The sequence below is a fragment of the Thamnophis elegans genome, chromosome 10 (genome assembly GCF_009769535.1).
Source record: "Thamnophis elegans isolate rThaEle1 chromosome 10, rThaEle1.pri, whole genome shotgun sequence".
Taxonomy (NCBI): Eukaryota; Metazoa; Chordata; class Lepidosauria; order Squamata; family Colubridae; genus Thamnophis; species Thamnophis elegans.
In genome coordinates this window covers 33,129,703-33,151,976 of record NC_045550.1, presented here as the reverse complement: position 1 = coordinate 33,151,976, position 22,274 = coordinate 33,129,703, and the positions used below count along the sequence as shown (strand labels likewise).

Below are 22,274 nucleotides of genomic sequence, written 5' to 3'. Positions count from 1 at the left end.
AGTTATAAGATACACAGCTGGTATAGTTAACTGGACACAAGCTGATTTGGACATTTTGGACTGAAAAACCAGGAAACTAATGACAATGCACTACAGTTTACATCCACATGGTGATACTGATAGACTATACCTGCCCAGAAAATAAGGTGGCAGAGGATTATTACAAGTGAAGCAAACAGTTGAAGAAGAAAAACATGCACTGGCTGATTATTTAAAAGAAAGTCAAGAACATCTATTAATCGAAGTAAAGAACAAAAAACTACTGAAGGCCCAACCGACGAAACAAGAATACAGAAAAGATGTGATAAAATCAAGAATGGAGAGTTGGCAGAACAAAGCACTGCATGGCCAATTTCTGGAAAAAATAAAAGATAAAGTGGCAGTGAACAAACTTGGTTATGGTTAACAACAGGTACATTAAAGAAAGAAACAGAGTCACTAATCCTGGCTGCGCAAGAACAAGCTATCCGCACAAATGCCATTAAGGCCAAAATTGAAAAATCCTCTGATGATGCCAAATGCAGACTTTGCAAAGAAGCTGATGAAACTGTTGATCACATACTCAGCTGCTGTAAAAAAATCGCCCAGACTGATTATAAATTGCGGCACAATTCAGTAGCACAAATGTTCCATTGGAATTTGTGCAAAAATTATAATATTAAAACAGCAACAAACTGGTGGGAACATCAGCCTGAAAAAGTCACCGAAAATCAGATGGTCAAGATCTTGTGGGATTTTCGCATACAAACAGACAAAATATTGACGCATAATACACCAGACATCACATTGGTTGAGAAAAATGAGGTCACAATCATAGACATCGCAATATCAGGTGATAGCAAGGTCGCTGAGAAGGAACATGAAAAAAATCGCAAAATACCAGGACTTAAAAATTGAAATTCAACGACTATGGCACAAACCAGCAGTGGTAATTCCAGTGGTAATTGGCACACTGGGTGCTATTCCAAAAGCACTGGAATTACATTTAAAACAGTTAAAAATTGACAAAATCACCATCAGTCAAATGCAAAAAGCCGCACTGCTTGGATCTGCACGCATATTACGAAAATACGTTACGACGTCCTAGGCCCCTGAGTGGGGCCCGACTAGTAACCAATGCCAAATCCGGCGAAACAACTGGCCGCTGTGATACAATTGTATAATAATAATAATAAATAACACAGAACCGGGACTTGCAAATTGAAGTTGAGTGACTGTGGGAAAAGAAATTGTGTGTTGTCCCGATTGTAATTGGAGCCTTTGGAGCAATACCCAAAGGGCTACCTCACTATTTGGACATTCTAAATTTATCAGACTTGAACATTCTGATTCTACAAAAAACCACCCTACTTGGAACACCTTACATCCTCTGACGTTACCTTAACCTAGGTCCTTGGTTAGGACTCGAGCTGTTGAGCTACCAACCAGCCCCAAAGGCTGTGAATCTCACCAAAGAGGGGCCCGACTAGTAACCAATGCCAAATCCGGTGAAACAACTGGCCGCTGTGATACAATTGTATAATAATAATAATAATAGTAGTAGTAGTAGTAGTAGTAGTAGTACACAGAGTATGCTTTCTTTTCAATGAATGGAATAAAATTGGGGGAGGAGAGAAGATACAAATGTAAAAGAAGGCACAAAGGTAACACAATCGCAGTAGCCAAATAACTAGTGAATTCCCAGAAGCTGCACTCATTTAAGAAAGCAGAGAAGTAAGCCTAATACTAGTTGAGGGTTCCCCCATTTTCAGAATTATTTATTTGATAGGCAGCTGAAAAGGATTCCAATCAAATTTCCTTCTTCTCTCTGAACAGGACCTCCGTCTCCTAGAAACCTCACTGCATCCAGAGTTTTACCCACCTCTGTCCAGATGACTTGGGAACAACCCCTTGTGGGCTCACTGGAAGGCTACATCATCAATGTCAGTACCAGCCAGAGTGTAAAGAGCCGCTATGTCCCCAATGGAAAATTGTTTTCCTACACAGTGCGTGACCTGAACCCAGGTCAAAGGTATCGCTTATCTGTGATGGCTGTTCAAAATACTGATCAAGGACAAGTGATGAGTGAGCCTGCCCAACTTTACATTACAGCCTGTAAGTATAGATCACACATTATTCTTCATACTGCTGTTGTTTACCTTCCTTATTAAGGATGAGGAAGGCAGAGTCAGCAGCAGCTTGTATCTATATCCTTCATGCATTCAATGATCAGCTACTTCTATCCTCTGTGATAAAAGTAAGATGATTTTTAAGCAAAATGTAAGAATCAGTGTTTGCATCTTGTTTCCTTGGATGTGCAAATGAAAGGCTTAAGTGTCTTGCTCATCCTTTTGATTTAAAGTAACATCATGTTGCTACCAAGGAAGCAAACATAGTATTGGGAACTCAATTACTGAATATCTTATTTTAAAAAATAATAATAATAATAATAATAATTGGGAGGGAAATAGAATGAATCTGGTTGTGACTGCATCCTCAAGGAAATTTAACATATCTGTCCAAGATTATTTTTATGACGAGGAATGTCTCCCTTGCGGAATCTGTTCTATTCTGGGAAGATTTTTATTGGGTAAAAAGGAAAGTCTTAACTCTACCATCTGCCCAGCATCATAATTACAATAACATTCCCCAGCATACTTTGATTTTTTTTTTCTAAGACTGTGGCATAGGCATACCCTGCTGAAAAGGAGACAGGCCTCAAATTACCCAGATTTTTACATTCCATTCATCCAGTTTTGTTATCGTGTCTTATATTTAGTGCAGAAGGATGGCATCTCTGAAAGACAAACTGGGCTTCCACGGGTGTTGAGAAACAGAAAGCCCCCAGATTTCCTACGAGAACCACATGTGCTTGCTGAGCACTTTGTCCCCGAGGAGCCCTCACTAACACCCAGGTAAAGAATGAAACTGGATTACAATAAATGAAACTAGAATACAGTAACTATAGATGCATGGGGTGCTAAACTGGCGCACATCATTTCAGCTTTGCAAATGGGAATGTCTGAACGTTTCTGTTTTTAAAGGTTTACAGAACTAGTGGATGGTAGAGGAAGGATCACTACTAAAATCAGCAGCTCTCCAAGTCGATCAGTTTCTGTGAAATCACGTATGTTTTGTTCACCCTCCCTTCTTGGCTTTCTGCTCTGTTACACAGCACAAACTTTTTGGTTAAAATCTATTCTTGCCTGCTTCTTCTAGAACCAGAAGATCTCAAGAAAGTTGAAGAAAATGTGGAGGAATCAACTAGTCGGGCCAAACTAGCAGTGCAGCTGTCAGAACCTGAGAGTACCAAGAGAGAAAGTATGTTTGAAGAAAGGAGATAGAGATGGTCCAAGATTACCCCCTTGCCTCTCCAACCTTAAGTAATGTTTGATTTGTACTGGATTATCAAGAATCTTAAAAATAGCCAGAGTATTACACCCTTCCCTTTGCATTACCAGGTGAGAGACAGAATTGTTCCATAAACTTCTGCAAAAATGGTGGGACCTGCATTGCTGGCTTAGAGTCTTACAATTGTGACTGTATTCCAGGATTCAAAGGCAGATTATGTGAACTAGGTGAGTTAAGAGCAAAGTGTGCTTTTCTGAACAATTTTGCCACATGTTACTAAGAAGGAGAGGAAGGAAGGAAGGGGACAATAGGAATCGGCCTGGATATGCAAGCATTGCTCCTCTTTTTAAAGGGACTGAAAAACGTACATACAGAATTAGAAATGGTGTTAACAGTGCAGGATAAAAACTGCATAGAAATTTATCCATAAATTGGAAGAAGTTGAGTTAAAAATCTGCAGTGGGAAATAGGGGAAGAAATTGATTTATGGGCTGTAATAAATATATGCTACAATACTGCCAAAAAAAAATTGGCCCAAAGAAGACATATGCCCACGCCCTGGTCACAAATGTAATGTTCATCAGACTTTGGGAACTGATAAATTTCATGAACTGAAAAAAAAATATTCTTGGAACAGGAAGTAATATTTGTGTACATATAGATTCCGCTTAGGGAATCTAATTGTAATATGATTGCTACAGATACATAAAAGAAAAACTTAGTGGCTTAAAAAAAGGTTTTGGAAGGTGATTTTTCATAAAGGTGTGTGGGTGTGGGTGTGGGTATGGGTGTGTGTATACACTTTCCATATAGTTTTGGTTCAGAAGATATTGACCTTGCAACAGAGGTGGGTTGCTGCCGGTTCAGCCTGGATCAGTCGAACCGGTAGTAGCAGTGGCAGGAGGCTCCGCCTGCCCACCCAGACGCTTCTGCGTATGCACCGAAGCATCGCACGAGCACATGTGGGAGCGCACCCAAACCGGTAGTAAAGAAATTGGCAATCCACCTCTGCCTTGCAAGCTACATTTTATTCATAGAATTTATTTCTGATCTATAAATGAACATTAAAAACCATATGTGGGAAGTACATGTTTGGGTCATGAATGGAAAGTAGTAGTAGATATTGAAAAAATGAAATAAGATGTGCATAAAAACTTAGAACAAATCTTGTCCCTTTCCTAACAATTATTTCCCAACTCTGCCCTTTTCTTTCTGTTTTCATATTGTCTATAATGAACTGAAATTATGCCACCAAGAATAATCCAGAGAAGGGGTTCATATTTAAACTATAATAAACATTAAACATCTTACCTTAGAGCAGTGATGGCAAATCTTTTCAGCACACCAAGTGTTGAAAAGGGAGCATTTTGTGTGGGTTGCTACCAGGAAGAGGAGCTTCTGGTTGAACTTCTGGTTTTGCGCCCACATGGCCAGCAAGTCTTCCAGTTGGCATGCGCCAATCAGCTGGCTGATGCGCATGCTGGAAAATGGAAGACCAGCTCTTCTGGTTTCCGGCATTGCTGCATGCACAAAGACCAGCTGATCGGCCCGTGTGCATGCGCGGCAGAAACCCAGAAGAGGAACGGGCAATGCTGCATGTGCCAGGCAACATGGCTACGCCGGGCACACGTGCCATAAGTTCGCCATCACAGCCTTAGAGTAAGTCACGGTGAATTAAGGAGGACACTGAAGACTATGCAGGTGTTCCAGTCTGCTATGTTCAAATTGCTCTTATTTTTACAAAATATAGGTGTCCATCTTTTTTAATGGAAAAAAGATACTACAGACATAGCTACTGGCTTACATAATTAAGTACTGTAGACAGATATATGGATAGAAATTGAGCAAAGGTTGAATTGCTGCAAGCTTGCTTTACGGAGTGGAATTGCTGTTTCAGTATTGCTATTAGGAAATAGGAAATATGACTGCATAGCACAATTTGTAATTGTGTATCTGTGGGCAGAACTGTAAGAGGGAGGAAAGGTTGAAGTTTTAAGGGCGCTTTGTTTAAGATAATGCATAATTATGATGCTGAGCTTTATTTAAAATTCTAACTGTATAAGAGTCAGTCAGTGCAGTGATTGAGGCATCAGGCTATAAAGCAGGAGACCTTTGGTGTCCTTGGGCCAGTCACATTCTCTCAGCCCTAGGAAAGAGGTAATGGCAAACTGCATCTGAAAAACTTTGCCAAGAAAATTGCAGGGACTTGTCCAAGCAGTTGTTTGAGAACCAGACATGATTGAACAGAAGAAAAAAGAATTAAAACAAAAATAAGGATGTAAAAAGCACCAGATTTTTTTTCTTTTGAGAAGATGACATTCACGTGCTTTACAAAAACTGCTCTTGCCTTGTTTGCTACAGAAATTACAAGGTGATCTATACAACCCTCTTTGTTGTACAGCATATTTTATTATCTGAGAACATACAGCACTAACATACAATCAAGTTGTATCATGTACTTGTTATTGGTGTGTTTCCTTTCCCTTCTTCAAATCTCTTTCAAGATATATTCCTCCCCCCCACCCGCACACACAAATACACATAAGAACAATTTAATTCCTTGGCATTGCTCTAAATAATTTTAATGATTTGTGCAAAGAAAATTAAATCCCAATATGTATCTCTATTTATTGAATGTCCTCAGTACATAATGTTTTTCCCCACCAGCTTGTAAAAAAGTGCCGCAATCTTGTACTCGGCTGTACTCTGAAACAAAACTTTTTCCAGTCTGGGAAGGACCTGTCTGCCATTATCTGTAAGTATTGTAACTCTTGACCATTTTTTCCTTCACATATCAAACTTCAGATTTCAGCCTGCTCTCCCTGATGCAGTCTGCTTTGTATTCCAACCTGCCTGTTCACTTTTTTCCCACAGGAAGCCTAGGGAGGGGTGTGTGGGGAGGAGCGATGTCTTTCACACTGAATTAAGGCTAGTTTAGATTTATACTACAAATATCTTTCTTCTGCCTCAAAATAGCAAGATAGTGTCAACTTTCACCAGTTGTACCATCAAAATTTGGCAATATGATTTTGGGGAGACTGCAGGTTGCCTTATTCTGCTGAGGCTTTGGGGGAAATGTGAGTACTGTCTTTCTGCCAATGGGCCTGGGGGATTGTTACTCTTGCAGAGTAAAAAAATAAAATAAATCCAAGGGATTTAAACTCTGGGATTTAATTTACAACCCATGCTGTACCTCTTTATGGTCAATTTTCCCATCATTCATTCTTTGATATATGTTTGTTTTCCTACCAGATACAAGAGAGTCTACAAAGCGCACCACGACATTTGTTATAAGGAGAGTTGTGAGAGTACTATAACAAATAAGGCACTCAGCAGGTAAAACGAATGTAGTTTTTATAAGCCATCATTTGGGGAGAAATCCTAAGGATGTTTAACCTCCAATTTCTCACAGTACCAATTATAATTTTTAACAATATGGTGGACATCATAGACCCTGGATGTTAATTTATGGGGAACTTCAGCCAATTTGGATATTGTAAGCCAGTTGGGTGACCTTGGGCCAATCACTCTTTCTCAGCTCTAGAAAGGAGTTAATGGCAAACCACTTGCAAAAAAAATCTTGTCAAGAAGGGACTTGTCCAAGCAGTCTCTAAGAATTACTTATGAATATCATAGTCAATATTTTATTTGTTGTATCTTTGTCCCTTCTTTTACCTAACACAGTTGGAATTAAATAGAATAAAGAAGTTCTTAGAAATAAGTCCTACGTTACTGTGTAAGATAAATAGTCATATATTAAAATTTCTTATTTCAGAAAACAAATCAACAGGCACTGAAACCCACAGTAAGTATCTTTATTGGGTAGTGGATAGGAATGACGGTTCCATTAATTGATATACTAGATAAATCAGGGAATTTAGATACTTGATAAATCAGAGTTCTTTTGACAGGAAATGCCAGACTCATTTTATAATTTCCCATAGCTTAAGCCATGGGTAAAGCATCATTGACAAGCAAATATTTACACCTCCTTTTTGAGGAATCTCTAAGATATTGATAGCCTGCCAAACATCAGAAGGAAACTGTAATATTTTGTGAATACAATGGAATTAGCAAACCAAGCTAATAATGACTGGGTTTTTTAAAATTTCAACAAATCAGGCATAAGAAAATTCATGAGAACATATACAACATTTAGATTTATGTAATATATATATATATATATATATATATATATATATATATATATATATATATATATATATATATATGTGTGTGTGTGTGTGTGTGTGTGTGTGTGTATTATACATTGCATTTTTAGTTGCATGTATTACAGAGCTAAGCAAAGCTAAGCAAAGCAATGCTTTATAACATACTGTATAGAAATGTCTTTTCAATTCATTAGAGCACCCAGATTATTCATGCAATTACCGGTTTCTAGCTGCATTCATGTACGTTAGGCTCAGTTAGGAACAGCTCACAAAGTAGCCATGTGAGTCTTGCAAAGGATCCATCGGTTTTAACTGTTTGAAAATAGGTGCTTTGTATGTTTTCTCTTATGTTGCAAAGTACTTTTTTCTAGGTTTATTCAGCCACACTGTGCCTCACCTTTTTAATATATTGTATTACAGCTTTTATTTCTGCTTCTCTATAGTGCTTATTTGATAATGGCTGATGGAAAACAGTCTCTCATTTTAAGGTTGTATCTCAATCCTTAAATGGAAGAGGAAGATTCCCTCCAGTAAGTCTTCTACTGATAAGTGCCAGAGTTGTTGTACCAACAGAATTCCTGTGATCCTACCTGCTTTTGGAATACCAAGAAACTGCTCTCAAGGAATGCTGAATAACAGTGATCTGCTACAGATTTTAATTGCAATGTGAATAGAGAACAAATCCATTTATTAATTTACAATCAAAATACAAATATTTGGCATGAAATGGAGAATTATTACATCAGTACCTGCAATACTGAACAATCTAGATTGTCTTCAGCTCCACCTCATCCCAAGGATACCATAACTTCAACATGTCAACTGGTTTTTTTAAATGGGGAGGGAACAGCTGGAACAAAAGACTTGACCTTTTTTGTTCAAGAATATAGCCTTAAAGCCCCTTCTCTTCAGCAAGATAATTATATCTCACTTTCATTTCCAGCTTCTTTTCATCATAGGATCTAATTTCATTATATAAATTGAGTAAAAGTTCTTTTGCAAGCTATCCGCAAAACAGTACTCGAGCTTAACAGCATTTGAGATTTGGATATATAATTTGATTTATGGACTGCCTTAAACCGGAGTCCTGAGTGTTCTCTTTATAACCTAAAAACAAATCTTGTTGCCTCAGAAATTGATCCTCAAACACTTAAAATCATATATACCAAACCCTTGGGGGGTATTTTGTTCCTTGGCAAATTAATGTAAATGAAAAAATTATCCAATTTGTTTAGCCAGCTCCTCAATTCCTTATTGCTAACAAATTATTAGCACTTCAGAAGTTAAAATTAGAAAAAAAAACTGGCAGCAACAGCAATAGAGGATTCTATCTATCTTTTAGAAAAACCGAAGACTTTTAGTTGTTCGGCCTCCAAATACTGTTTATGAAGAATTTTACTGAAAACCTTAATGTTTAATAGGTAAAGTATTTTCTTTGATATTCTTAAAAGACAAAATTGTGATGCCGATGGGAAAAAAGGCCTCCATCCCTTTTCAGTGGTGTTTATTTTGCAAAACACGATGACTAGCCTTCAAAAAGCCTTATTACCTAGCCTAGTTCAAATGACTATGACTAGTTTAAATGATAAGGTTGTGTTAATAGACATATATTGTATTTTATAAAGCAATACAATAGAGTCATAGTTTTAAATTACTATTCTGGCAGGTATTGGATTATTGCAGAAAAGGCACACCCGTTGTCTGCAACATAATTCATGGCAAATTTTAAGAGCTGTAAATATTGTTTATTTAGCATAGAGCAGCATATTGAAAAGGGGATATTTTTCTAATTGGAAAGACAATAATCCTTGCAATTGGCAGAAATAGCACAAAGTAGTTCCAAAGTTCCTTCATTCTTTTAATATTTTAACTAATTTTTACTTGTTTTATAACTTTTAAGCTGCCCAGAGTCACCTTGTAGGGGAGATGGGTGGTATAAGAAATTAATAAATAAATAAAAAACTTAAAAACCCTAGAAGTCATCAAGAGATGCTTAGTCGCATTTCTACATAAGTTATTTATGTGTGCTGTGAGTAATGGGTGATATTGTCCATTTGTGATTCTTTTCCCTGATGGGAGATGGCACAATACTAAAGGGCCACAGATTGCATAAAAAATGTAGAATTACAACTATTAAAAACCCAGTAGCCTTCTGCTAAAGACAGTGTAGCCCAGCAGAAATATTTGCACGTTCATCAACATTACCAGGTTGAATTGGTGTATTGTTCCCTCTATTTCTGATGTGACAGAACCTGGGGGGAAAAATAACTAAATGAGAACTGAGCATGGTCAGCAGAAAATGTGTGTTAGGAAGACTACATGAAGAGGAAGAAGGATGTGAAATCCTTGGGATTTTGAACAACCACATCAGCACTGCAATTACGCTACATATTTGGCTTAGGAGAACAATTTCACCTTTTAACTAGAATATCAAAGTTTCCAAGAATAAAGAGAACGAAGAAGGGGTAGCGCCAAAATATTACATTTTTCAAATTCCAAAGTAAAGTTTTAAAATTGTATCTGCAGAAGACAAAGGGTATGACAGATCTTTATTGCTTGTTCCTTGTTTGTCACACTGTTTTCCCCAGAGACTGTCTTAAGGCAGAAGAGGACCATTATCAATTCAGTACTCTGTAGTCAGATCAAGGCATATGTAATGCACCAATAAAGTAAAAAGGTTTTATTTTATTAAAGTTTACCTTGTGGTTTTTTTTTTTCATTTTAGACCAAATATATAACTTATTTCAAAGTCATTCAGCTTTTTTTTTTAAGAATGAAAGGATTCCTGGAGATAGCTATAAAAACTGCATTTATAAAAAATGTTTTCAAATAAGGCTACCCTTTAGAAGCTTTATTTAAAGCCATATTTATGAATTGATATTTTGAGTCTGATTTCCCAACCTGCCTTTCATTTTTTAATAACTCATTTAAAAATATTCACAAGTATTAGAATTCTCTATTATCAGAAGTATCCATCAGCTCCCTCCTTCCTATCTTAAAAAGGCAAGAAATACTACTACTATTACCAGATAGCAAAAACGTTTAATTGCAAAATTATTCAGAACCAGTTCCATCATCATTCTCTGAATCTGAGAATTCTTCCATTGCTTCCTCCTGTTGCCTCCTCTGTTCTTCTTCATCGGCCAGCAACTTCTTAAAGACCTCATATTCTTCAATTGAGGAGCAGGCTACTTTAGTCACAAAATCCTGTTCAGAAGTTTTGATAATACTTTTCAGTTTGGGATTCATAATTTGGGTCTGTCCTTTCTTATCAGGAGTTTGATAGCGTCCCAAGCGCTCCAAAAAATTTATTCGTTTGTTTATTTCAGCCATCGATGCTTGGAAGAAACCAGACTGCACTATCTGTCCATGTTTAAGTCCCATCCTGAAATACGCAAACTAAAAAACAAAGATTATTAAGTGAAAGAATAAACACTAGGATTCTACTATAAAGAATGTAAGTCAAGGGCAGAGTTTGACACAAAAATACATTAAATTGCATCTGTTAAGTTTCAAGAAGTTTGTGTTCTTAATATACCTATATGGGCACAACTTGCAGCCTGCAAGAAAAATCTAGCTTTACTCAGGCATGAAATGTGTACAAGAAAATTAGCTCTAAGGGGTATCGTCACATACTTTAATTTTAAATCTGAGAATCAATTGAGATGTGAAGGAATTGAGACTGCTATATGTGTTAAAATTCAATCATCATAAATTATAATTATTTATGATTGCTGGTGCTAATGGGACTTGAATTCTAAGTAACCAATCCATAGTGTGGTAGATTAAGGGTGAAAGATTAGAGGGGCAACTGTTTTTTAATTGCTAAGTTCCTTTTGCTGCATATTTCTACTATTCCTTAGTATTTCCTATATTTTGTCTCATATTTTACAGGAAAATCAAGCAGATAACTAGCTTACTAACACCCAGGGCATTTGAGTGTTTACGTTCTAAAGATGAAAAGTGATTTGGCATTTTCAATTTTAAAATTAAAATTTTGTGGATATAAAAATGTAAACAGAGTAAGTCATCCAGAAGAAATAGGGTTATTGTAAAACTTCACAGAATTAGTAAATCATAGACCTGGAAGCCACCTGAGAACTCACAGGTTACAAGCACTTTCTCAGTAGAGGATGTGCTAAAGCATTTTAAGAATCAAGTCTCTATTTGAAGGTGTCCAATAGGAAGAATTGTGCTGCTTCATGAGTAACTGGTTTCACAAGTATAAAGTCTGACCAAGGCAGAGTAGAGTAGGACAATGACTTCCTGTGATCTGGACTTTATGAGTCATATATCATTTTCAGCAATTGTTAGAACAAAAAAGCATAACAATGGAAGGTTCCATTTTTCAAAACAACAGAAGGGAAATATAGTTAAAGATAAGTGAAATCAAAACATCAGGATTGAAGCTTTCCTGAAGTAAGATATGAGGCCAAAGCAGGGATGGGGTCCAGCAAGACTTACTGCCGGTTCGATCATGTGTGCATGTGCTTAATGCCCACTGCGGGAAAATGCACAGTGCAATTAATATTAATATGTGCATGCGCAGAAGTGAAAAACAAGATGGTGGTGCCTATGGTGGCACCCGGAGAACCAGTTCAGGGGCATGGCAAACCTTGGTCGCTGCCCATTCCAGTGACCTAGGCTGCCAAACCACTACTGGTTCGGCTGAACCAGTCCAAACCAGTAGGAACCCAACACTGGGCCAAAGTCTTCATCATTATATCTTCAGAAGCAAGAAACAACATAAGGTAGATTCAATCGACAGATATTTCTCAGGATCGATATAATAAGATTTTAATAAGCAAAAAAAAGTGCATAGGAACAAAACTTTCTAACATTGTTATAGGCAATATATGAAGGAATGATAAATGCAATGTTAAAGTCACATTCTGAAACTAGGATATATATGAAACCTCTTAAAACATATTTTTATTTATTGAATTGCTCAAATTCAGTATTGGAAAAGTGTACTAAGTACAATTTGACATCAACAAAGTTATTCTGAAAATACCTGGAATTTGTATTCTACATCATTTAACTCTTCTAAAAGGAGCTGTGGACTTGTTTGTAGAATTTTTGATATTTGTGCCATTGTGAAGAGACATTTTTCTTTAAGAAGCTTCTCTAGGGATTTGATTCTTTTGTGTGGCACTGTAAAGATACTTGGAAAATGTAGTGCCACCTGGGTAAGGTTTTCTGTTAAAATAAGAGGGAAAAGATAAGATAGCGCTGACTAAAATCCTCTATTCTTTCTCTTTAACAGACCCATATAGTATAATCTTTATTGTCATTGTACTTAAATACAATGAAATTGGTTATCCCTAGAAATATTAAGAGCAAACTAGTATATTTTTAAATTACAGTTTTTCCAAAGTGTTTCACATAATGCCTAAGCATGTTGTCTCTAAATAATGCATTTAGAGTACTTCTGAGTGTACATTATTACATTATCCCAGTTTTGTACTTAATTTACTGCTCTTCAGTGCAAAACTAGCAATAGCAATAGCACTTAGACATATATACCACTTCATAGTGCTTTTCAGCCCTCTCTAAAAGTCTACAGTCAGCATATTGCCCACAACAATCTGGGTCCTCATTTTACCAACCTCAGAAGGATGAAAGGATGAATCAACCTTTGGCAGGTCAGGATCGAACTGCTGGCATTTGGCAGAATTAGCCTGCAATACTGCATTCTAACCGTTGTGCCACCACGGCTATTTCAACGTGAAATATTTCCACATTGTTCACTGCTTGCAATTCCTTATTGATATACAGAGTATAAATATTTTGTGTGTGTGTTTATGCATGTGTGTGTGTGTGTATGTAAAAATAGCAAAACAGATGTTTCGTTATAACAGAAGCTTAATGCACTTGTTCAGCCCAACTCTAGGTTCTCCCCCCAGAAGTATGTGTGTATGCATATATGACAAAATAATCCCATTTTGTCAAGTGACAGCACTGCTCTAGACCTTTTAGTCCTCGAAGACACTCACCAAACCCCAAAATATTTATTCTGGCAGCAAAAAAAGTTATGCTGAAATGAAAGATGGTGGGTAAAATATTCTAATATCTTTTGGCAAGCAATTGGCACCTTTCTATAAGAAACTCAGTGTAGATTAAGGGATTGATCCAGAAACGTATGTAGCTATTTGTAGCTATTTGAAGAATATCCATTGACTATATATGATTAACTGAACATGAACACTTACCTAAATATAAGGGACAGGAAAACTAAATATATTGTGGACAGAATCTAAACAAATTAAATAATGCACTAATTCATTGTATAAATTTAGCAACTGCACAATTCAGGGAGAATATTACCTGCATCTAAGCCAAGTCTCCTCAGAAGATCTGCACGTTCCTTCAAATGTTTTGGTGGCATTCTCAGTAGTTCAGGCTTCTTTTCTAGGACCTTCAGTATTGTGGTAATGCTTAAACCCAATAGGAGTAATTCTGAAATTGCAGTCAGTTTTGACTGAAATGGTGCATCCAACTGCAAGTTAAATAGCTGTGTCATCTGAGCAGGACTGAATCCCAGGTTAACATAAGCACTTGTGTCCTCTTCTAGCTTCAAATGGTCCACATCTGTTGCATTTACTTCTTCTATTGGTGCATTAGTTAAAGATTCTTCAGGCTTTGGAGAGGATTCATAGTTTGACCCGTAAGAGGGAAAGCCTTTTTTGCTTTGTACAAAAGACCTGGTAGTAATCAATCTGCAGTCCAGGAATCGATGAGACCACCAAAAGGCAACTGGTAATAATGCACTGAGAGAAGGTAAATGGATAGAGTCATAGGCAAGAGGCGGGAACCTGCATTTCTCAAAAATCTGCAAAAATAGATTTAAAAAAGCAAACATAATCGTGTTAAAAGAAAAGAACAAGTACAGTTGCAGCAGATCAAAGACCTTTGCCAAAACTAAACCAAAACTAACATGATTCCCCAAAAATATGACATGTCCTGAAAATAAGGCCATGCCATATTTTTCGGGTGGGCAAAAATATAAGCCCTCCCCCAAAAATAAGCTCCTTGGACAACCCCTCCCTCTGTCTCACCAGAGTCTTCCAGCAGCCAGCCCACAACCATAGAGCGCACTCCTAGAGCGGCCGCTGCCAGAAGACTCTGGAGTTTGGAAGCCGGAGAGTAGGGAGAGCTGGGCCAGGGCATGGTGAGGCTGGGAGGCACACGAGCTGGGGACGGAACAGGCGCTCGCGCAATCCCCCTCTCCAGCCAGGCAGAGTGCCATGCACTGACCTAGGGGGTACCCTGAATATGCCAAGCCGCGGGAGCTGGGGAGCAGGCAGAGCACCACGCGGCTTGGCATGGTGGATAGGTGGATACCCTAGGGCCGTGATGGTGAACCTAAGGCACGCGTGCCAGAAGTCGCACACAGAGCCATCTCTCCTGGCACACAGACCAGTTGCTCTTCCAGGTTCGGGTGCGGAAACTAGCTGGTCTTCATGTGCATTGGAGTGCCAGAAAGCAGAAGAGGAGCCACCCAGTGTGCATGTGCACGCTAGGAAAATGATTTTTGTTTCCAGTGCGCACATGAGCATCAGCCACAGTGTTTTGGTTTCTGGTGCGCATGCATGCACAAAAAGCAGCAAAAGAAATAGCAACAGCCACGCGTGCCAAAAGGCACAGAGAGGAGATCCCAGCTGTTGCTTTTTAGCAGAGCAGAGCTGTGGTCAGGGCTTCCCTCCCTTCCCACCTGAGAAGGCTTCTTGCATGGCCCCAGCCCTCCAGCCCATAGCTCATCTGCGGCCCGAAGTACTTGGCCAGTTCAGGCGCACCAGAACAGCCGCAGCAGTGGCAGCCACAACGGGAAGGGCAAGAGGAACAGGCCCACCACCGCAGCCATTCCCACGCCAGCCAGAAGCGGCACTGTGACAGCCGCCAGGGGCAAGGGGGTGGCGGGGGCAAGGGCAAACCAGGGCTTCCCTCCCTCCCCATCCGAGCAGGCTACTTGCGTGGCTCCAGCCCGTCAGCCCACAGCACTGATGTGGATACATGGTCTGGAGTGCCTGGCCGATTCGGGCACATGTGCCTGCTGCTCCTTCCCCAACAGCTGCCACTTCCAACTGAGATGCTGGAAGAGGAGCTGCTGGAGAGGAGGCAAGCTACCCGCGGTTGCAGTGGGTGCCCGGTCGCTTCTGCCCTTCCCCCTGTGGCTGCTCCTGCTCTTCTGGGGCTATGTGGAGGCCAGCCGGCTCTTCTGGTGCACCTGAGCCTGCCAGGCACTCCAGACCACGGATCCACATCAGTGCTGGAGGCTAGAGGGCTGGGGCCATGCAAGTAGCCCACTTGTCTGGGGAGGGAGGGAAGCCCTGGCCTGTCCTTGCCACTACCATCCCTTCGCCCCAGCGGCTGTCACAGCGTCACTTCTGGCTGCTGGAGCAGCCAGGAGAAGGAAAAGCCCCCGTGGGAGAGGCGAGGTGCCTCAGGAGGGCTGGAGGAGAGTTCCTCCATTCCCCTCCCACCTATGGGCTCAATGTCCATCCAAGGCCGCCCCCTTTCATCCAAGTGACGGCATTTTGAGCGGGTGCAGCACGCTTCACTGAATGTTCACCTTTCTTCATCCAACCTGGTTCTCTCTTGCCGCTACCCCATAGCTCCCTCTCCATTGATTGCTCTCTCTCGCTTACGCACACATACGCACACACACACAAATACCAACCCTGGGCACTCTTCTAGTCCTATTCCCCCAGGGGCAAACCCCAACTCCTTTCCCATAAATCAGCCCCAACTCGACCAAGGCAGCCAAAAAAAACCTGAAGCACCTTTCATCTAATTACGTAGAATTTCCTAGAAATGCTTCACTTGGGGGAATTTGGGAAGGGGTGAAACTGAGAGGGAGGGGAGGGATGGGGTCAGCCCGGTTGGGGACTCTGCAGTGACCCCCTCTGCCAGACCCTGCAGGGGAACTTCTTAGAGACTTCCCTGGAGAGCCGGCAGCACCCACCTTCCACCTGAGCAACAATTGAAAACGTCAAGTTGCGAACTGGAGGAGCAGAGAGAGAGAGACAAAGAAAAACGCACACAATGTGCTTTTATTGCCAGTAATAAATGTATTTATGGGTCTCGGAGAGTATGCAAAGCAAAGCAAGGCTCCCCCGCAGCCTTTCAGAAAACAGCCTTGTTTAATTTGTCGTTTGATGGGATGGATTGGGAGGTGAAGCTCGGGGACTGCTGGACTGTGGGCAAGCGCTTGTTGAGCACTGCCCCTCTCCTAGCGTGTCTCAGGTGGGACTTGTGGGGAGGACACACCACCCCCTGATCCTCTTGCCCTCCAAGTCAGCTGCCAGGATAAATGTGCCTCCTCCTTCCTCCAGATTAACTCAAAAGCTGGGGACACCTCGGTTGCTCTGGCTTAATGTCCCCTGCTCGATTTGCTCCCTCCCCAATGCCGCTGCTCTGGCTTAACCCCCCCCCCCCCCGACTTTTTCTCCCTCCTCACTGCCGGACAGCCTCTCCACAAACATGCATGTATCTCACTCAAATCCAAGCCATTGCCTGGCTTTGGGGAGGAATGCAGCCAAATCGCTTGAAGTATATTTAAGGATAACAGGCATATTTGATGGAGGCGGGGAGGGAATATAAATGTTGTAAAAGAAAATATGACCCCCTCACTCAGCCACGCCATTCCCCTTCTTCCTCCCGCCCCCATCCTTCCGGCATCCCACAGCTTCCCACTGATTTCCCTGCCCTTCATTTTGCATTGCAGTTCTGCTCTTGTTGAGCATTTGTCTTCTCCAAGGTTTAAATTATACAGCAGGGCAGTTCCCCCCCCCCAAATATTAGATTATGTTGAATGCTCCTGTCCTCCCCACCCCCCATAGGCTGGTCCTGCTGGGTCCTTCGTCCATGGGGACCATCAAACCCCCATCCACCAGCCCTCATCAAATATGGAGACATGCCATCTAGGAAGCGATTTCACTCCGTTGGATGAAGTGCCGGGAGATGGGGGGGGGGGGCTGTACTGGCTTGTTCCAAGGCCGGGAAGGGATTCCGGGTTTCCACTGGAGCGAGGTGGCATTTCCCACCCAACACTCTCTCCCTGCGCAGGGCAGCAGAACTGGATCATCAGTGGGGATGTCCCGCCACCCCAACAGGGATCAGGTGGGTGGGCAGGGAACCACAAGGACCCTCAAAATCTGGAGCCGGTGCATGAACACCAGGCAGCTGGTCTTTGTGCACGCATGCATGCCAGAAACTGGCAGACCACATGGCTGGTGCGCATGCGCACACCGAAAACCAGATGGTCATCTAGTTTTCAGTGTGTGAACACACGCACCCATATTTGCATGTGGGGCCAAAAATGTGTGCGGTCCCGTTTTGGCACTCGGTGCCAAAAAGGTTCACCAACACTGCCCTAGGTCAGTGAATGATGCTCTGCCAAGCTGAAGAGGGGGGTTCCCAGGCAGCTGCTTGTGAGCGTGGTCACCTCATGGCCGTTTGCACCTGAGGCTGTGCCCAGCTATACGGGAGCCCGCTTGCAAGAGAGCAGCCACCTGACAATCCCAAAACAATAAGCCCCCTCCCCCCCAATAAGGCGCAAACCATATTTTGGAGGTCAAAAGAAAATAAGACCCTGCCTTATTTTGGGGGAAACACGGTACTATCCCACCATAATTTATCAAATATTAAAGCTATCACAACTTGCTTCCCAATTTACCCTGATATTTAATTACAATATTCATATATTTCATACAATTAAGATAAATTTGTCACTACTCCTCAGAAATATTTAATTGTTCAAAAAATGTTACAGATTACACTGAATATTTTCACTTTTAAGCCCCATTCAAATCACAATGGCAACATTAAATATTGCATTTTTAGCAAATGAGTAGCAAATATGATCACAAATTAGGTGGGAGAGAAATAGCTTGGTTTTGGTCAACATTAAAACAAAAAGTAAACTTTTCTGCATAAACTATCAAACACTAGCACTCCATTTTGGGGGATATTTCAAAAGTGTGTTTAAAGAAAAATATTCTGTAGGTAGCAAACACTTAAGCAGCAATCTTTTCCAAATAATAAAAAGAAAAGGTGATCACATGCTTCAAGATGTTGAGTGAAGAAGAAAAGAAAGAAGGTGCTTGCTGAGAGTTCCTGGGTTTTTTATACTCTCTGTTTGGTCCCACCTCTCTGTTTCCCGTTCCTGTGTAAGAAATGTACTCTGATTGGCTGTCAGATTCCCATAGGGCCATGCAGGGGCAACTCTCTAGGCTGTGTTTTGAATTCAAGTTTGGTTGAGCATAGTGTCTTCCCAGGTGCCCTGTTGTGAGATGGGTAAAGGGCTAATACTATCATGCCTTAATCCCATCACCCCGGAGCTGAAGGGGGTAGATCTTTATTATGTAGAATAAACTGGCTCAGGGCCCCTAATGGCCCATTGAGAAAGGTGGGGGCTATTAAGAGTGAGTCTGTTTCCTGCCTAAAAATATGTTTCTCCATTTCTGATCCAGGAAAATATAATATTCTTCCTTTTCAATATTTCCCAGGATGTTTCAATTTTTTAGGAGGGGGTGGGGGCTAACATCCTACAGAACGTAAGTAAATATAAATGCTCATCTGATACAGTATACGCCTCAGGTTGAATAGGAATTTTAAACTATTCTACCAAAAATAGAAACTAATTTCAGATTAAATCTGCAATTCAGTGTATGTTTCATTTTGCTTTTAACTTTGAAATACACTTACATGTATGGTTATGCAAGGTGCACCAAAAACTGGTCTTTATAAACAATTATATAAATTGCAGTAATTTGTCATTTTCTTCTAAACACTATATACATACACGCAGTAAATATGCCTTTTAATGTCCTTGAAATCGCCATGTACATTAAACGAATGAATGAAAACCAGATTGTGATCTTAATAGAATCTGACACATAAATAGGAATCCCTCTTCAACCTCGCCCCTTTACCACGATCTACCTTTCCCCTTTATGGAAGCTATCCTCCTCTGGACACAAGAGCATATACCCTGCGAATGAAGTGGCAGCATCGCTGGAAAGCTTTAGGTTGGAAATGATTAGATAAGATTTGAGCATGCTTCCGTCCCACCCGTCCGTAAAAGAGGAACGGCACTTATAACCCAAATAGTGTTAAAGTTAAACGATTATTTAGTGAACCGCAATTGGCTTGATTTATATTGTCACTCAATCGTAAACCATGGTTACAAATTACACTTGCTGCGTTCATACAGGACACGCAGAGGTATATACGAACTCATCAGGCGAGTAGCTTTTCCTACGTCTGCTTATAACCCATAAAAGTACTATAGTAAGCCGCGTTTCTGTTCACAGATTATTTTTCGGTGGACAAACTGATAATGCGAAGTGTACTCACGCGCCAATAGCGGACTGCTGATTTCATATTCGGCATATCTCAGATCTTTCGCAGCTTGGATAAGTAGCGAGAAAACGAAAGGGGAAGGTGTTCGTGTAAACGCTTTCCTACCGAAACGGAAGCTGGGGTTGAAAAAGGTTCCGTGGGGCAATCGAAGGGCGGATAAAAATTCCTTGAAGTAGTTGTAAAAGGTTGTGAATGAAGACCGGGCGGGGCCAATCAGAAATGTGAACAGAGGGAGTGCGCGATTATCCTCCCCGAGAGTAATTAGAGGCGCATCATACCTGACATTTGTAAAGAATCCCACTTGAATAAAGGTCCGATTCTTATGAATATTCATATTGCCTATACTGTATAGGATCTACGCGAATGACTCAGGTTGCAAACCAAATCATTTCAGCCACTATACTGCAGAAACGAACGTTTGTGCCACAGTTCCTTATAGATATTTCAATTTTACTTGGAAGCAACAGTTGTAAATCACATGTTTACTTACGTAAACTATTTCTGATATTGTCACAGCACAAAAATGCATAAAAGTGATGCCCCAGGTTCACAATTTTACAAGACATAGGATTGTGGTTTTTTTTAAATATCATACTATTATGGGAGACAAATGTGATTTATAAGACTAAATATCTATAACTGGGATCGTTTTTTGCTTTAAGGCAATACCAAAAGGCATCAGCTTTCTGTCTCTTAATCATTTCAGTGTAAAGGGAAAACATTAAAGATGGACTAGAATCAGGGAAACCTAGCTTCAAATACCCATTCAATCATTGGAATGGTTCATATATTTTTTTTAAAATGAGGTGAAGGGAAATTAAATTGGTTTTTCAGTTATGCCTACTCATGTTTACTCATGTCAGAACCATCACAATTAAAATAAGGCATAATAAATGACATATTTGAGATAAAATACAAGATTAAAATATGTATAAATTAAACAGATCTTGCCTCCAAACTAGCAATGTTAATTGGGTTGTTGCACTGCTGTAAGATCAAGTGTGTATTGATCAGGACTCATAAGGCAAGTGTGCATATGTGTTGTCTGCATGCCACTATAATCACAAAGGGCAAAAGCCACCAGATAGCTCTATTTGTTCAGAATATCTCTGGATTTTGTTGTACCCGTGCAGTCTATTCAACAATTAGCTTTTCCCAGCTTTGCCAGACCCTGGTACAGCTTCTCTTATCAATTCCATCCAATGTTGGTTCTTTGTAGCTTTCCACAGGTCCTCTCTGCTTCTAAATTCTTTAATATAAGTTGTAAAACCTGTGATATAATTTATTCTGCATTTCATTATCTGATTTTCTTCCTGCAGCAATGTATTTCTGATTTAACCTGTTTGATTCTGATTGTTTAAGTTCCTAAATTCTATATTAAGATTTGTGGATCATTTGCACAATTTACTTAATCAAATGAAGGCAATATAAAAGTGGTACTAATCATGTGACATTGGAAATGAGTTTGAATCTTATTCTAAAGTTCAAAATGTGGTTATTAATAGATTTTTTCCACAAATATTGTACATTTTAAAGAATGCTCTAGTCTAGGGATTCATTTGGAAGAATGAAACAATAAAACTAACACGATTAAGACTTGTCCTTCCGTTGCTACATTTTGGTCTAAAATGTAGTATGACTTTTATCTGCTAAGAATGTACACATTTTAGTTGTAGAACATATCAACTTATTTTATACTCTTTTAATGGACGCTGCAAAGAGAATTACTATACAGGAATAATTTTTTGTATCCAATTGATTGTAAAAAATATTTGTTCTAAGCTTTTGAATCTTTCGCCAATTTATTCTTGAGTTCAGAAAATAGTAGTGTTCCCATTTTATTTTTAAGATGTATATTTATAATTTTTATTCCAATAAATTGTGTTCTCAAAAAAAATTTAAAATGAAGTTTATTAGATTATTTGGAATGCTTTTTGTCCAGCAATCTGTTGAGCCTTCCTCATTGGGTTGTTGTGAAGATAAGATGTTTGTTGTGGAAAGTCCCAGATTCCTTGAAAGGAAATATAGAATAAAATTCTGTACACTGAATAGGAGAAAAATAACCTGGGTGAAGAAATGTTATCCTACATTCTTCAAGCATGTTGACAGAAACTGAGAATTAGTTTTAAACTATTCTCTTTCCTTTCTAAGGAAAGGAAAGACTCCCTGAGAGTCCCTGAGCTCTAGGACTAGTGAGACCTGTTGTGACTTTTCTGTTTTTAGTGTGTTCCAACAGATTCTGCTAGTCCAATATTTTCCCAAACGGACAAATAAAAACAATTACGTTCTGAATGAAGAATTATTTCCCCTATAATTATTTATCCATGAGGCATGATGCCATGTGGAAGGGGAGTGGATAACTCTCCCCTTCTAGGCTGTTTTAACTCATCCTTTTGAAGGAAAACA

General features: G+C 39.9%; 2 protein-coding genes across 2 annotated transcripts in view; one reads left to right on the top strand and one right to left on the bottom strand.

Moving 5' to 3' along the window:
- Positions 1-8,789, top strand: part of SNED1 (sushi, nidogen and EGF like domains 1) — a 77,263-nt gene extending 68,474 nt beyond the window's left edge. The window contains exons 25-33 of the mRNA XM_032225390.1: positions 1,816-2,094; positions 2,759-2,894; positions 3,024-3,106; positions 3,199-3,300; positions 3,441-3,557; positions 5,998-6,085; positions 6,583-6,666; positions 7,106-7,135; positions 7,946-8,789. Coding sequence (XP_032081281.1) covers positions 1,816-2,094; positions 2,759-2,894; positions 3,024-3,106; positions 3,199-3,300; positions 3,441-3,557; positions 5,998-6,085; positions 6,583-6,666; positions 7,106-7,127 — 911 coding nt within the window. The 3' untranslated portion in view covers positions 7,128-7,135; positions 7,946-8,789. The remainder of the gene's footprint in view (positions 1-1,815; positions 2,095-2,758; positions 2,895-3,023; positions 3,107-3,198; positions 3,301-3,440; positions 3,558-5,997; positions 6,086-6,582; positions 6,667-7,105; positions 7,136-7,945) is intronic.
- A 467-nt stretch (positions 8,790-9,256) lies between these two features.
- MTERF4 (mitochondrial transcription termination factor 4) lies at positions 9,257-20,011 on the bottom strand. Its single transcript, XM_032225391.1, has 4 exons — positions 19,863-20,011; positions 13,830-14,334; positions 12,517-12,701; positions 9,257-10,901 (listed from the first exon to the last, which is right to left on the bottom strand). Exons 1-4 carry the CDS (start codon positions 19,896-19,898, stop codon positions 10,557-10,559), a joined length of 1,071 nt encoding a protein of 356 aa, XP_032081282.1. The 5' UTR covers positions 19,899-20,011; the 3' UTR covers positions 9,257-10,556.
- Positions 20,012-22,274: the final 2,263 nt, after the last annotated feature.

Bases quoted from the DNA above. Each gene is read 5' to 3' on its own strand.
- MTERF4 (XM_032225391.1), bottom strand. From the start codon at position 19,898: ATGCCGAATATGAAATCAGCAGTCCGCTATTGGCGC. The intron at 12,702-13,829 runs GTAATATTCTCC...TTATTTTAACAG, and splicing joins GAGACTTGGCTTAGATGCAG to AAAACCTTACCCAGGTGGCA. The intron at 10,902-12,516 runs GTATTTTCAGAA...TTTGTTTTTTAG, and splicing joins ATGTAGAATACAAATTCCAG to TTTGCGTATTTCAGGATGGG.